Source organism: Lissotriton vulgaris, chromosome 11 (genome assembly GCF_964263255.1).
Source record: "Lissotriton vulgaris chromosome 11, aLisVul1.2, whole genome shotgun sequence".
NCBI lineage: Eukaryota > Metazoa > Chordata > Amphibia > Caudata > Salamandridae > Lissotriton > Lissotriton vulgaris.
The window spans coordinates 854,369,791-854,386,081 of record NC_141699.1 but is presented as its reverse complement, the minus strand read 5'-3'; the positions used below and the strand labels follow the sequence as shown (position 1 = coordinate 854,386,081).

At 43.6% G+C, this 16,291-nt stretch overlaps 1 protein-coding gene across 1 annotated transcript in view; it reads left to right on the top strand.

Annotated features, from left to right (window-relative positions):
• Nucleotides 1-16,291, top strand: part of KLHL6 (kelch like family member 6) — a 732,992-nt gene that overhangs the window by 624,193 nt on the left and 92,508 nt on the right. The window contains exon 5 of the mRNA XM_086943989.1: nt 4,838-5,040. Within this exon, the coding sequence (XP_086800115.1) occupies nt 4,838-5,040 (203 nt within the window). The remainder of the gene's footprint in view (nt 1-4,837; nt 5,041-16,291) is intronic.

Here is a 16,291-nt window from a genome sequence, read left to right as displayed (position 1 = left end):
CCCTTGTGAACCCGAACCTTGAAATGGGACAAGGCACACTCAAAATCGAAATTTTGCCCAAATTCCCCCAATACAGTGGAATCAGAAGAGCACTTTATCTTCATCTGCCCCCTATATAGAAATGCACACAGGAAATAGTTAGTAGCAGCACCTAAATCCATAGGAGTGAGACACTTTCGGGAGGCAACAAGGCTTCTGACGAGTGATACTAGGGAAATACTAGCCTTTTTTTCCCAAAAACATTTATTGACAAAATTGCATAGAAAAATCACATTCTTGCACTAAATCACAACACTATGCACATAAGTACAATTGCGGCTCACAGATGGGACCAATAGCACATAACATTAGTAAGCGCAGCATAGCAAATGGAATACAGGAACATTTGGACAATAAACAGTCATTGGAGTGAGGTGCACAGGCCTTGAGTGGAGGGGCAGGCCTACGGAGAAGGAGAAGAAGCAGTGGGGGAGGCCGATATCTATCCTACACCGGCAGGCAAAGTGCTGGCGGGGAGTGAGGGAGTGGAAGCCAGATGCTGGGGGGAGCGAGCAAGATGGTATGACACAAGGGGCCCCCATATGTCATGTGGGCGATATCTAGCTGGCATAAGGTCCCAGAATTCAGGCAATAGGGTCTGGCAGCGCGATGCATCCTCGAGCCATTGAGCGAATTTGGTGCAGGTTTGCGGCCCCAACACATGGAAACCCTGCGCCGTGCAAGGACAAGCAGCATGGCGAGTAGACGGCGGGAGGCGTCCGGCAGAATTTAACAAAGCAGAGGAGGCAAAGTGGGGGTTCTGGCTGAACGAAAGAGGAGGTAATCTCTGATATAGCAGAACAGATCTCACACCTGTAATCGGCGACCATGGGACATAACCAGGCAAGATGAGCGAAATACGCCGCAGGGGCGGAACAGCGTAGGCATCTGTCACTAAGGATGAGTCCCAGCTTATGCAAGTGAACAGTGGTGTGGTAAAGCCTATGCAAGTAATTAAAATGAATTAGATGCAGGCGGTAGTTGGGGGATAATCGCTTAGTATGCTTACAACAGTATACCAATCAGGTTGATAGATATCTATGCCGAGGTCCTCTCCACACGAGCGCGATCGGTGGAGGTGGCCGCTAGCGTGATGGCATATAATTTAGTTACCAACTTCCGCGGGGAGGGAGAAGAATATAGGAACTCAAGGGCGGTCATCGAGGTAGAAGACAGAGGGAACTCTCAGCAGAAGGCCCGTAGCTGATAAAAAAAGCGGAGTGTTTTTTAGAAAGACAAGGGGACCCCTACTAAATAAATATACTTGCTATACGTATAGACTTATAACTTTTGTGTAAGAGAGGCAATAGCAAGGTTCTATTTCCAAAAAAAAGACACATATACTCTAGGTGCACTAACATAGTATTACTTAGCGCCAGGACACCTACGGGTAACAGAGCGCTGTACAAATGTCAAAAATAAATAAATAAATAAATAGTACCCATAATCAATCATACCCATAAAAGTGTATGTATAGATAACCCACAAAATATTTAGAAACATATTTTCATTTTCTTTGCTTTCAATTTTATATACTGATCAAATAACTCATTCTTACTTTATAAAAACTTTTCTTCACATCTTTTGATCACAAAATATTACTATACATCCAAAACCATAATTATTTACAAAGACAATTTCATTACAAAGATTTCCAATCAAACCATGAAGTGATAATAGATGGTATGCATTAAGATATATAGAAGATGATAACTTGATGATTGCAAGCGGCAGAATAGAGACCACGCCCGTTTCTGCACTGCTGCCTTCATCAGGAGACCGTCTATTGCACAAACACTCGAGAAAAAATATAGACAACAAACATTATTACTAACTTATCCTTAACTAGACACACCAAGAGTATATACTATAGATGCTTACTTAAACTATTTAAACATGGAATGATTCTATACACAGCAACAAGTTTCTCATTTGATTATGATTTACTGAACATGATACTTTTTAAACAATTATAAGCCTATAATTCTGATATTATGACATCACTATGTACATGATTCCAAAGCTTAAACAGACTTTCTTCTTTCCAACTTCATATATTTCTATTATTCAGGTCTATATTCATAATTGAACTTCAATACATAAATATTTTATACATTTCAACATTATTTACATTATAATCAAATTAGAGTTTTTTTAAAACGAAGGGAGAGAGTGAAAGTGAAAAGAAGAAAAGAAGGGATAAAAATGATGAATTTTTTTTCGCAATACAGGCAAACACAATAGGAAGAAAAAGAACAGAAGGATGAGAATTTGTCTATCCAGCCCTTATGTTCTTATTTTCATCATTATTATTACTGCTGCTGTATAACATTTTTGTATTACGAAGTCCCTCCCAGGCCCACCGTAAGGTCTCAACTGTGTCTATTTCAGTGCATGGGCGTTTTGCTGGGGCAAACAGGGCAGTGGTGAGAGGCCACAAGGCAGCAAGATCCGCCTCGACCGCCATGTGAGGCTGGAAAGGAGTCGGGTGGAACCGAAAGTGCAAAAAGCTGGCCTGAGCACATAGTGCATGGAGCTTAAAGTTAGGGGTGCAGAGACCGCCACATGACATCGGAAGGGTGAGTATGTCGTACGCGATCCTGCGTTGCTTGCGGGCCCAGAGAAGGGAGATGATCAATGAGCGAATCTTGCGAAAAAAGTGGCCAGTGAGGGGGACAGGTATGGTCAGGAATAAATGTAAGAATTTGAGGAGGACAACCATCTTGGCAATGGCTATTCGACCAGCTAACGAAAGGGGCAGCTGGCTCCAAAGGGGCATATTCGACTCCAGCCAGTCCGCCGCACAACCAAAATTAGCCCTCCAGAGTTAGTCCATGTCCCTACTCAGCCAGGCACCCAAATAGTGAGTGGGACCGAACGCCCAGACGAAGGGATATTCCGAGGTAAAAGGAGTGGTGGCGTCCGTGAGAGGGAAGAGGATTGACTTGTTCAATTGATCTGTATGCCTGAAAAGCCCCCAAACCGTATGACTTTGTGCACTAAAGGACTTAGGTGTTCCTGGGGGTGTCGGACATATAAAGTGATGTCGTCCGCATACATAGAAACCAGGAGTGCGCGTGCCGCAAACCCGATGCCCCTCTGGGTGTGGCGTTGCTGAAGTCGGGCTGCAAGTGGTTCCATTGCGATGGCCAATAGCATCGGTGAGAGCGGGCACCCCTGGGGGGTGCCTTGGCCGATGGGGATGGGATCGGTTACAATGCGATTGCTCGGAAAATACTAGCCTATGCAGTATCGCGCTACCTGTTCCGTGCCTGGAATCAAAGGAGGAAGGCCCTAGATAATTGCAAATCCTGATATTTAATATCTAATTTGTTGGGAAAAGACCTAGTAGGCCTTCCGCGTGTCATTCCCTTTTTTCCTGTTTTAAGTTTTTTAATACAACTATTGTGTTTTTTGTACTTAGCATGTTTTTTTAATTGTAGGAATCAAATGATCATGATTTTTTGTTGTTTTTTAATACACTGAGAAATGAGTTTGTATGATGGGTTATTGATATTGATGCTTTGTTTTATGTCTGTAAGCTTGTTATGGCTCCATAGCCAAAATAAAAGATTTACTGCTACTAAATATACAATACTTCATTTTCCTTAGTAACATTAGTCACACAGAATATATTCAAGTGCTGACCACGCATGATTAGGATGCACTCCTATAGTATCTCAGAGTGTGATCAAAATTACACTGCTCCAATAGAAAAAGGTTCAGTGTGGTTTCATTTTGGAATAGTTAATTATACATATGACAAGAGAAATAGCATGGTGGGAGCAAGGAAAGAACTGGGACCAAGATAAGCTTCATAAGCGAGACCTTGGGCTAAAGGGCTTGTAAGTAAATAACCTACAGAAACAGAGGCAGCAAGGTGAAGTCATAGCTTGCACAGGCCAGCACAGGGAGCCAGGTGTAAGAGGGCTTGCAACTGTGAGCTAGAGTGCAGACAGGATGAAATGGGGGAGTTAGAAAGTGAAAGATGTTCCCAGTTAAGAATGGGGGAGAAAGGGAATTCAACAGGGCAGCTTGGTGTGGGAGGAGCTACTTGGTGGTGAATTGTTGGGGATTTGGAAAAGTTTGACAATGGAGCAGCTGATAGAAACCATATGGAGACTAATATCAGGTGAAGGCAAGATTTACACAATAATATTCATGAGTTGTTTTGATTTGTCTGAACAAGACAAAGCTGCCCTCTTTTATTCTCTTAATAAGAGATGTGTTCAAATGGAAAGAAAAATCCATCTCTAAATGGCTGTTGAAAAGACACATTTCTCTGTGTATAAAAGCCAATCCTATGCAGTGACTTGAAACTGAGTAAAGTAAGATCAGTGTGCCATGCTTGCACTGGTATGTGCTGCAGCATTGATGCACACTTCCATATGTAAGTAGAATATATTCGTTCTCTGCAGTCTTGCCCCTCAAATCAATGATAAGCAAATATATTTCCCTAGTTGTGCCAAAGAACCAACTGTATCCATGTCTAAAAATATTTGCAAGCAATCTTGATCATTTTCTTTAAGTGTGCTCCATTTATAGTGAAAGCATGATGACCGTCCGAGGGCACTGTGACTGCGTTTGTACTTTTATCAGACAATCTTTTATGAACGCAGTACACTATGACTGCTTCTCAGCAAGCTCCATACAGCGTTGTGTAATCGACTGTGCTATTGATTATGCTTTGTTTGTTTACCAGTCCCCACATTTGGTGACCCGAAGTCCCTCTATAGCCACACTTTCTGAAGCAGTAGTTTGTCCATCATATGTAAGCTTTGTTTGTGGTTTCTTACAGGTGGCAAAGAAACACAACATGATGTCTGGAAATATAACGCCTCGATCAACAAATGGATCCAAGTCGAGTACTTAAATTTTGGCCGATGGCGGCACAAGATGGCAGTGCTTGGAGGCCGGTTGTACGTGATCGGAGGCTTTGATGGGATTCAGAGGGTCAACAGTGTGGAAATATATGATCCTTTCCATAACTGTTGGACAGAGGTACTGCAGAAAAGCGTGTTTCGCTTTCCTTGAAGCGTGGTATAATAAGAACATGTTGTGAAGATAAATACCAAACTGCTTGCCACTGAGGTGCTGATGGACATCTTAACAGAAAAACAGGTCTTCTTATGTAATTAATCTCTCCGTAAAAGATGATCATTTTATAGTCAAATCCACAGAAGATAAATATATAACTTCCCATCTTCCTTGCCCAGCTCTGCTACCTAAGCCCTGCCATCAATCTATTTCAGGACACAGAGGGTGATATAGGACAGAAAAGTAAGGACAAATAATGCCCCAACATGGGGGTTTGACATCAGCATCAGGAGCCATATTGAGGAATTTGAAAGAAATATATTGGTTTGATGGTTGGTTCTACATTGTAGGTTGCTACTTACTACTGTCTGATACAGTTCCGTCACTGATCAACCTGTTGCCTAATTTTGTTTGTACTTGGTTGCTTAAATTGAACCCAACTGAGGCCCAAGAAGATGCCAGCTCCTGTGAGGCTTCTGCCTGCCACCCATGCTCTGACCTTGTGTACCAAGAATTAAACACAAGGCAGGGACTACAATGTGAAATGGGCAAAGGACAATGTGGTAGCAGAAAACCTAGGATCAATCCCAGCTTCCTCACTTCACCAAATTGCATGATCCCGGACTAATATAATATTTCACCAAGCCTCCTTCTTTTTCATTGCCACTAATGATAACACCTTCAAATACCTGAGTTTGGGATGCGCAGTCTACCAAAACCTCATGGTTCATTTAATACACTGCAGTGTTGCTACAGTATAATATAAAATGTCCTAGCTTTCGTAAGTAAAAGTTTAAATTCTATTGAGGACACGGTGGCTAGGGCTATTGTTTCTTTTCTTCGCTTTTATTAAACAGCAGCCATGAAATAACATTAACAAAACTACAAATCTCATGAACATTTGGGATAGAGTTAATTGGAGTTCATTGAAGACCAACCAATCCGGGTGCATGAATCTCATTATACTGCCACATCAGTGTCAGTTCCTGCTCTTTCTTTGAGTGATGAATAGTCAGGAGTTAACCATTAATCCTTCTTGCCCAAATGATTTCCTGTAAGAGAGAACAGCATTAGGAAACCCATTCTGGAACATGTTAACAATCATGCATAACAACTTGAGCTGAACGACATAAAACCATTACAGTATAGTCAGAGACAAACTCTATCAACATTGCAAATTCACTAATAATTATAATCAATTAATCACATTCATTACAAAGCGTTATTCGCAACCACTGGGGGAGGCGGAGGGGTCACAGTCGTACCACGACCCCAGGAGGGCCTAATCCTCACCTCTGTGTCCTTAGTAGAATTGAAACTTTCTGTTACGAAAGCATAGCAAATTTTTCATTCTATGTCAGGACCAAAGGTGAGGGTTATGCTAGTTTAAAGCTTATCCACCACCAAGGATGCCATGTTAAGAAGTGGCTCAAATTAAAAACTCTTGAAAGAAGAGTCTGATGACCAGTCTGCTGCGATCATGATATCCTCTAAGCGAGTTCCCAGGGAGAAGGCTTTAGACACCATAGCCCCTCTGGTGGAATGGGCTCAGAATGTCTGAGTGTTGATGCTTGCCTCTTTCATGGACCATCTGACCCATCTAGTGATGGTAGGGGAGGAAACTGCCTTACGAGTCTTTGTGAGAGCAATAAGAAGTTGCCGTTTCCCATAGGGACAATGATCCTCCATCATAGACTCATAAGACTTAATACATCTCATTATGCATAACTTGGGGGAATGCGAAAAATCTGGGTATGAGGTCACTCTGGAATTATTTTTTATTTTCTTCAAAACATGAAAAGTAACTCCCCCTAGAGTAAACTCTTTTCTGGCAATGTCCAAAGGCCTGACATCAGCAACCCATCTACAGGAATGATTTCAGAGGAGCGAAGCTAACTTAGCGACAACTGCTTCCTAGTAAGATACTTGTCTCTAGGCCAAGAGAGGAAAAGATTGAGAAGAACGTTCATGTCCCAAAGGACTGAATATCGTGGCTCTGGGGGAATGGCGAGTCGTATTCCCCTAAGGACATTGCATGTCAATGGATGTTACCAACAGAATGTCCATCAATCGGAAAGTATTGATCATCCTGTAAGCCATGCCTTCCGATGCTAAAGAGGCCACGAAGTTCAGAACGTAGACAATTGTGGCCCCAATGAGATCCAAATGTCATTAACTATACCAATCCATCCATCTGGACCAAGCTGATCTTTATCTTTTAATAGTGTTATTAGCCCATGCCTTGGAGAGAAGGTCTACCGCCTGGACCGAAATTCCTGGGACATTCCATCGTCCCTGGTAAATCTCCACACCATGAGTCGCAGTCTCCAAGACTAGATAATGGGGATTGCCGGCTGTATCTCTGAGAAGAGCCGGAAACAGGGGTAGATGGATTGGAGTATCCTAAGAAAGTTCCATCAGACCTGGAAACCACTCCTGAGACTTCCACAGAGGAGTGATCACCACCACCTTATGTGCTGTCGTCGGACTTATGTGAGCAGCCTCATTATCATTGAGAAGTGGGGAACCGCATAAGCCCTTTTCCGCCTCCAGTTTTGCATAAATGCATCCATTGCATAGGATGAGGGGTCTGGTCTGCAACTGGAATACTTGGCTATTTGGGTATATAGCGTGACCGCAAATAGGTTCACAGAGAAAGGGCTCCACCAGAGGTTCATATCCCGAAAGACAGAGGGATCCAGCTTCCAGAGACTGAGGTCTCTCAGGTGTCGAGACAGTCAGTCCTCCACCTGATTGTCCGAGCCTGGAAGGTGTTCCACTGTGACTGAGATCTAGTTCTCCAGACAGTACTCCTAGAAGGTCCTGGCCAGATCCGATAGGGGTTTGGATCATATCCCCCTAAGATGGTTGATGTACCTAACCACTGCTACATTGTCCATCTTGAGGAGGACATCACATTGTATTAGTTCTTTTGTCTAACACTCACTGTAAATGAGCCAACCATCAGCTCCAAACAAGTGATGTGAAGAGAGCCCTCTGTTCTGACCATTTTCATCCTGTGGGGAATTCCCCACATCGTGACCACCAGCCCACTCCACTTGCATCTGATTCTATCACTAAGTCTGGTTGTGACCAAAAGATGGCGCAGCTGTCCCACCTTTCCATATGGACCAGCTACCATTGGATTTCCACTTTTGCTTTGAATTAGAGGGACACGTACTTTAAGTATGTCAGACCTTTCCGCAAGTGTGACATTTTTTGTAGTTGCAGGGTCCTGTAATGTCAAGGACCAGGAAATATAGCCTGGAAGGACAAACAGAAAAAGTCCAACCACCCTCGCCACCTAATGATGGTAAGTGACTGGTTTTGCCAGAGAATGAATCAATTTGTGTCTGATCATAGTTGTCTTTCTGGAGGAGAGGTTTAGAGTAGCTTGAACTGAATCTACTACAAATCCCAGGAAGACTATAGATTGTGTTGGCGATAAAACTGGCTTTTTCTCATTGATGAGAAAGCCTAGGGCTTGCAAGAGGGGGACTGTCCATTGTAGGTGGCTTTGTAAGTACCTTTGGTCCTGGTTCATCAACAGATTGTTCAAGTAAATGATTAATCGAGACCCTGTGGCCAGAAGGTGCTCCACCACTAGTCTGAGGATCTTCGTGAAACACCATGGAGCTGAGGAGAGTCCAAAAGGGAGGTTTGTAATCTCGTAAGTGGCATGAAGACATTGAATTTAGAGGAAGCAATGGTGTGGGGGAAATATGGGGAGCAATAAGTCCACGCGAACCAATCAGTTGTTCGGCAAGGAGAAGGTCTCAGAGGAAATGGATACCCTCCATCTTGAAGTGGTGGTACACTGGCCATTCATTGAATTGTTTGAGATTGATAACTGGTAATTTCATATCACGTTTGTCCACCACAAAGTGGTTGCTGAGAAGGCCTCATGGATGTGGTGTTGTCTGGACAATAGACCCTTTGGATAAGAGATCCTGAACCTTTGCCTCCACTAATGGTGATTCCTCTGCGGAAAAAAGAAGAGGTTCTGGAGGTCTGAATTTGACGGGGAGCCAAAAACCTCTATGTCGCACCTGTGTATGATCTATAAATCTGAGGTGTCAGGCGTCAGGGGCTGCCAATTGTGTGCAAAGCGTGCCAGTCTGCCCCCAACTTTATGTGAGCAAATTACACACACCATGAGAGGTGCCCTGCTGGTGTCCACCTTTAGCTCTGCCTCTGGAACCGTGGTGTCTGGAGTATCCTCATGTAGGTTAGAAACCTCTAAATCTGGACTGATCTTGAAACTGTCCCCCTGTCTATAGACTGTGCCCTGAAAAGAGGCCTTCTGTTGTTCGCAGCTGCCTGAGCACCCCATTCCACGGCCAGCCGCACTAAAAACCCAGGGGGGGTGGAATCTTTTTAAATGAGGAATGTGCCTTGTCCGGTGAATTAGTGACAAACTTGCAGAGCTCCCTGATAAAATGCTCACTAAATAGGCCACTTAGTGCCATGGGACCAGGTTCAAATGTGGCTAGGTCCCCTAATTTGGGGTCAATCCTAATTAAGAGGGACCTTCTACGTTCCATGGATAGGGTGCAGTTGACTTTGCCAAGGAATATTATTGTCCACTGCACTCATCCTGACAGGACTTTGGGGTGAACCAGTGAGTTAGAGGTCTTGGCGTCTTCCGCCATATCTATTATTTTTGTCAGCGGGCCTGCCACGTCAAAATGTTTGTCCTGAGAGGACCGCCAGGGCCGATCTATGCATTTTCTAGAGTCACACATATACTTGGTGAGGAATGTCACCGTGTGTGGGTCTAGTTCTGGTGAGAGGACCACTTTGTCTGACAAGGCAGGTCAGGGGCACTTCATCTTGAAGGCCGTTGCAGACTTCAGTGCCCATTAATTTTTGCTTTCTCTCAGCCACGTAGTTGGCTACGTTTTCAGCAGGGCCACAAGCAGATGATCAGGGGTGGAGGAAATCGTTTGGATTAAGGAAATCCGAATCAAGAACCGGAGTGGACTTATTGCTGTCAGACAGCATAGGGTCTGAATGGGGACGCCAGGGCATATCAGGCTGCATGTCTCCGTCAGAGACCAGTAAATTATCATTGTTTGGTTAATGGGGGGCTGGGAAGGGGGTCTAGGTCAGGGACCGGAGGGGGAAAGTTTGAAAGATTGGAAGGGCCTTCTAGGTCTACTGGCTCCAATGAGTTGTGGTCTAGGAAGGCACGCTTAAAAAGGACAAAGGAGTCCAAATCTATGCCAGTGTGCTTCTTACCAGCAGGTTGGGGCATTTTGGGTTTGCCCGTAGACTGAGGGGTCAAAGGCACTGTGCAGCTAGGGTCATTCTGCGAAAAAAAGGAGAGACCTGTGGTTTGTAGTAGGCTCAATAGGGTCAGGAATGCTGACTAGAACAAAGCAATACTAGGGCAAAACTAATTTCTAAAAAGTCCTTAAGTAATCACAACATGATAAAGTGGTAATGTGAATATCAAGCACTATCCATTTATATACCTCCAAAAGAAATTATATTTAATAATCAAAGTATAACAGGTAAACACACAACAGTAAGGTAAAAGGTATAAACACAATTTATTAAAATGCCTCCCTGTTAGGGTTACAATCTAAATAAAATCCAGTAAAATATTCACAAAAGTGAAATGAATCTAAAAAAAGGGTCAAAGTACAAAGGTCGACGCTGCGTTTCGGTGTTAGTTTATATTGTTTACACCTTCTTCAGGACACTTTGACAGTTCAAAAATAATCTAGGAATTGAAAAAACTAGGAATTGAAAGGAGGTATATAAATGGATATTGCTTGATATTCACATTACCACTTTATCATGTTGTGATTACTTAAGGACCTTTTAGAAATTAGTTTTGCCCTAGTATTGCTTTGTTCTAGTCAGCATTCCTGACCCTATTGAGCCTACTACAAACCACAGGTCTCTCCTTTTTTTTGCAGTACTCTACCCCTACCTGTGTCTAATAACCAGGGGACCTTCCATATATTTTGTTGTTGTTGTTGTTGCAGCTAGGGTCATTAACTTATGTTCGAGCAGGGCAATGGCCTCTGGAACTGTACTGTGGATTAAGGCATCCATGGCCTCAGAGAAGGTGTAGTCGATGGGGAGGTAAGTAACCGCCTCTTCCTTGGTATAGGAGTCATGGATCTCCGGCATATTGAGGCACTATATGGTCTGTGTAGCATCATGAAAATGTGGGGGGGCCTGCAAGGCGCCAATCAGTCAGAGACACCAACTGCCCTCTACTTCACAAGGTGAAAACCAGCTCTAGGTTGGGAAAAGTAGTACACCATCCTGAGCTGTCTGCTAGTATTAGTGACATATTCAGTATTGTGTTGCCCAATATAATGGCCTGGGTGAGGTTTCCCAATAGTAGGTTAGTCAAATGAGCAAATATTACCTCACACTCGAAACTTTGCAGGTCAAACAACCTCTAGAGGTCCCAGATCTGGCGCCTGACGTGCACAGTATGTAGAGGTCAATGACCTTGAATACAGACCCCGCAGGCGTATGGTAAGCAATTAGCACGATGCAGCAATTACATTGATGTTGCCTGTCTGCCAGAATACAGACCCGGTATGTGATGTAATCACTCCAGGCTTGGGGATTTATAGAAAATGCCACCTGTGAGACCAATCCAATTGTCATCCCTTGAGAAATGCGATTGGACTGGCGGCCTGTCTGAGTTTCCAGAGAGATGTGCGGGCACCCCCAGCAGTCGGTTGAAAAATAAGTTCTCTCTGCATAGAAACGAGCACTCTTCTGTGGGTATTTATAATTACCCTGTGAGGGAAAATATAATTTGTATATGAATAGACATCCAACGTCACTAGGCAAACATTAGAGCCTCTCTCTATGGATTGGCATAACTACTAGACATCCTCTTATTCTCAGCACCCCCTTTACTAAAAACACAATATTTGAAGATTCTAAAACTGTAATAGACTTTGAGCATATTGACTCCAAACCCTTCCTTGGCATCAGGGCATGGTTTTACACTAAGGAGTCTACACACACCCAATTACTCATCCTCCTGTACACCTCCTTGAGTAAAATAAAAACTCTACCTACAGACTGGGTAAAATGTACACATCTCCCACAAGAGGAAAGAGGAGCAGAAACATTCTATTTGTACCAATTAGAAGTTACCAACAGGAGACAGGTTTTTAGACCCTAGATTATACAGGTGTGTCAGGATTCATCAAAGAAAACTTGAGGGTTTGTTCACCATTTGGTTTCTGATCAGTTACTGATTTCCCCTTCCGGCTGTCTTGCGTTTTCCTTCTCTTTACCTCTTCCAACCGTTAACAGCCATAGCAACACATGCCTTTACAACGCAGTCGTTGCAACCACCGCGTTGTTACAACGTGAACCATTACATCGCAAGTCGTTTCAACAACTTGCAGTAGTGAGCGCACTGATGTTGGATTTAAAATCCAACACCTTCCCTGCTGTTGCACAAACTGGAGTAGGAATAGTAAGGTATACTATTCCTAAACCCAGCGCGCCCCCTACAGCAAGTAGTTGAAATGACTTGCAATGTAATAGTTTGCTTTGTAACAACACAGTTGTTGTAACGACCACATTGTAAAGGCATGCGATGTAAGGCATGTGAAGTAAAGGTATATATTCCTTCCAACCCTGTATCCTAGCATTGCTTCTTGGATTTGCCTAACAAATCTACTTACTCAGATTCAACAACTCCTGGCTGTTCCTTGACTTATGCGTTCTGGGGCTCCAGGGCCTGGCAGGTTTTACCAATACTTCCTGAGTCATTATGGGCTATTGTCACTAGAGCATCTGGTGAGACGTTACTCATGGCAAAGGGGATTGAGGCTCATATATGACCAATGACTTTCTTCAAGGAGATATCCATTGCATATTTACCATAAACAAAGAACACCGTACGAGTCTATGGGCCATATGTATCAAACCAAATTGACTTCGCAAACGCCGAAATTCACAGAATTTCGGCGTTTGCGAATGCAATTTGGACAAATGGTATGTATCAAGGAAATTTGCTTTAAAAATAAGGAATCGCAAAATGTGCGATTCCTTATTTTACGATTGCATTGAAGGAATCGCAAATTTTGCGATTCCTTAAATGCAATGTAAGAAGCCAAAAAAATTCGCAAATCGGCCTTAAGGAATCGCAAATTACCACCAACTTCTAGTTGGTGTTAAGTTGCGAATTCCTTTAAAAATGCATATTTTTGCATTTTTCAAAGTGCCATGTGACGCACATACATGCCCTTAGGGCATGTATGTGCGCCACATGTGCACCCATGCATATTTCAGGGGTGCAACAGGGTGTCCTTTGGACACCCCTGCACCCTTGAAATTATTCTCAATTTGCGATTAGCAAATTGCAAATCGTAAATTGAGAATTATTTCCCATTCATTTTGGGCCACCTGGCCCATAGAAATGAATGGGAAAGTATTCCTTAATTGCGATTTGCAATATGCTAATCACAATTAAGGAATTCTAAGGAATCGCAAAAAAAATGCGAATTTGTACATACATACCCATTTGCGATTATCAAATAGCGATTCCTTAAAAATCGCTATTTGAGAATCGCAAATGGGTATCTTGATACATATGGCCCTACATTTCTGAAGGATGCAGTTGACAGCTGATGGATGAGGCCCGTGAAATTCCCTTGTTTCTCTCGCCTTCCTTGTACCCTTTTACCCATTTCCCCCTAAAACAATTACATTATGGCAGTCGTTCCCACTCTCAACCCTGTTTCTCCCAGCCTGAGAGAAAATCTTACAAAAATCACATTCACAAAGCAAAATTCTAATTCTTCAAAGCAAGACTGCACAGAACAAAATATGTAATATCTCAGCCTGTGGACCTGATCAATAGCTTAAGATGTAATGAATGAGCCACTAATTCTCCAACAAAGTTGCTGTGTTCAGAAAAAACACTGAGTATTCCCTCCCAAAATCAGTGACCTGTCCCATTACGAGCCCCCATCACATCATAGACCATCAAAACAGCGGACCTTGATACCAATCCTCTGTAGTCTTCTGCAAAGCCTAAGACTCCACACATTGTCAAGGAACAAATGAATATCCTCATCACCCCGATGCCTCATTTTCATTGAAACCTCTTTCGAATATTTCATCATTGATTATTCTCCTGAAAATAGTATGTATCCAGCTTTTAATGAAAATGATTGATGCCGACCTGACACTTACTGAAAATGTTCGATGCATCACATGTTTTTCAATCCTGAAATTCTTTAGAAATGCATAGGCAAATGTATAGGCAATCAATTCAATGACTACATCTTCAATCATCAAGTCCTTGACCATACCTAATCAGGCTTCAGAAGTGGTGGTAGCAAAGAAAATGGCATCCTTTTCTTTTTACTTTATTTATTTGCATTTTCAAAAGAAAACATTTACAAAAAGAAAACAGTTGGTCAGCATCATAGCTTACACATTCTGCGGTTAGCATAAGGATCGAATGGCAATCAATAGGGATATCCCTGATAGCTAATACACAAATAGCAAAAAACAATGATATACATCCACACATACACTATTTGCTTTATAATTACAACAATTGTTGTGAACATTTAGCAGCTACAGCCATATTTAGTGTTGCGTGTGTAACATAATAAGGATTGGGATACTGCACGTGTTGTGCCCCTTGGTCCTACAGTGTCAGTGGTGTCTGCATAGGCGTAACATTAGGCTCTTGCAGATGCTGTAGATATGCCAATAGGGGTTGCCAGATATCCACCGGTCTAGAGGCGGGCGGCTGTAGTTGGGCATACGTATCACTGGTGGTGTTCCAGTATGTCATGCTGTGCAACCACGTGTGGAATGTAGGGCTAGCTTTACATGCCCACTTAATGGTCACATCGCGTTTGGCAAGCAGGAGCGCCATCGCTACGACATGACACCGGGATCTAAAGACGGCTTGGACATACCCCAGTGGAGCAAGGAGAGGTGATGGCATTATTTCCATCACCCCCTATGGTTTTGCATTATTCCCACCTCAACCATCTTAGATATCTCGCGGAAAATTGATTTCCAATAGCCCTCTATCTTGAGGCACGTCCACGTCATATGCGCAAAGTCTGCATGCTGGGCACTACATCTCGGGCAGGCATCAGACTGCGAGGGGGTCAATGCGATGTAGTTTGCTAGGGGTGATATATACACGCCGCATGAACTTGAAATGCAATTATTTATTGCGGTGGTTCGGCGACACTTTCCCGCTTTTGTGTGCAGCAACGATGCCATTAGGGGGTGTCCAAGATCGCCTTCCCAGGCAGCCCTCATCGCCGCATCTCTACTCGGGAGCCACGCTATCGCCCCCTTGTACAGTCTGGCAACCAGGTGGTTCCCATCCCCTCCACTAATGAACCCAGTCAGAAGAGGAAATTTAGTGGGCGCCAAGGGGTAGCTCTCCATGCATGCACAGAGCGCCTTCTGTACATGCATGAGCACAAAATAATCCAAAGTCGTGGCCTCTCGGAAGCAAGGATCCTCAGTGCGCGAGAATATGTGCCCCCGAGGGAACAGGTCTCCAAAAGTAATCAGCCGAAATGTATATAGCGTTCGTTTGACTAGCGTCTCCTGTAGGATAGGTGTCCAACTGTTACCGCCCAGCGGCAATGCGTGGGAATACAGTGCACTCATACCAGTCACCTTTGCCAGCTTGAGCCAGGCCCAGCTTGTGGTGGACAGCGTTTGAATGTCACGCGGGTCTCTAGGGAAAACGTGCGGCAGTAGTGTATGGAGTGGGGCCGGAAGTGCCAAGTCCGCCTCAGGCCGATAGTATGGGATCCGAACATCCGTGTTATACCAGTGTCAAGCAAAACTTGCCTGGGCAACCAGATAGTAAATTTGCAGGTTCGGAACGCCAAATCCACCTCTCTCGTATGGCGACACCAAGGTGTCCCATCCAACCTGGGGCTGTCTCCCACCCCACACCAACCTCCCAAGCAAGGTGCGCAATCTGGAAAAAAACTGTTATAAAGAGGGATTGGAAAGTTCGTAAAAAATGCACAATTTGTGGCAGCACCACCGTTTTTATTATGACTATTCGGCCAGCCATTGACAATGGGAGTCACAGTCATTGTAGAAAATAGCATCCTTAAGACAATATCCAGCTCTTTGAGAAGGAAAGCATCATCTTATTAATACTATATATCTCATCACCCTTTGACAAGACTGACTATGGCATTCTCCTCTCCTTTCTTTTGAC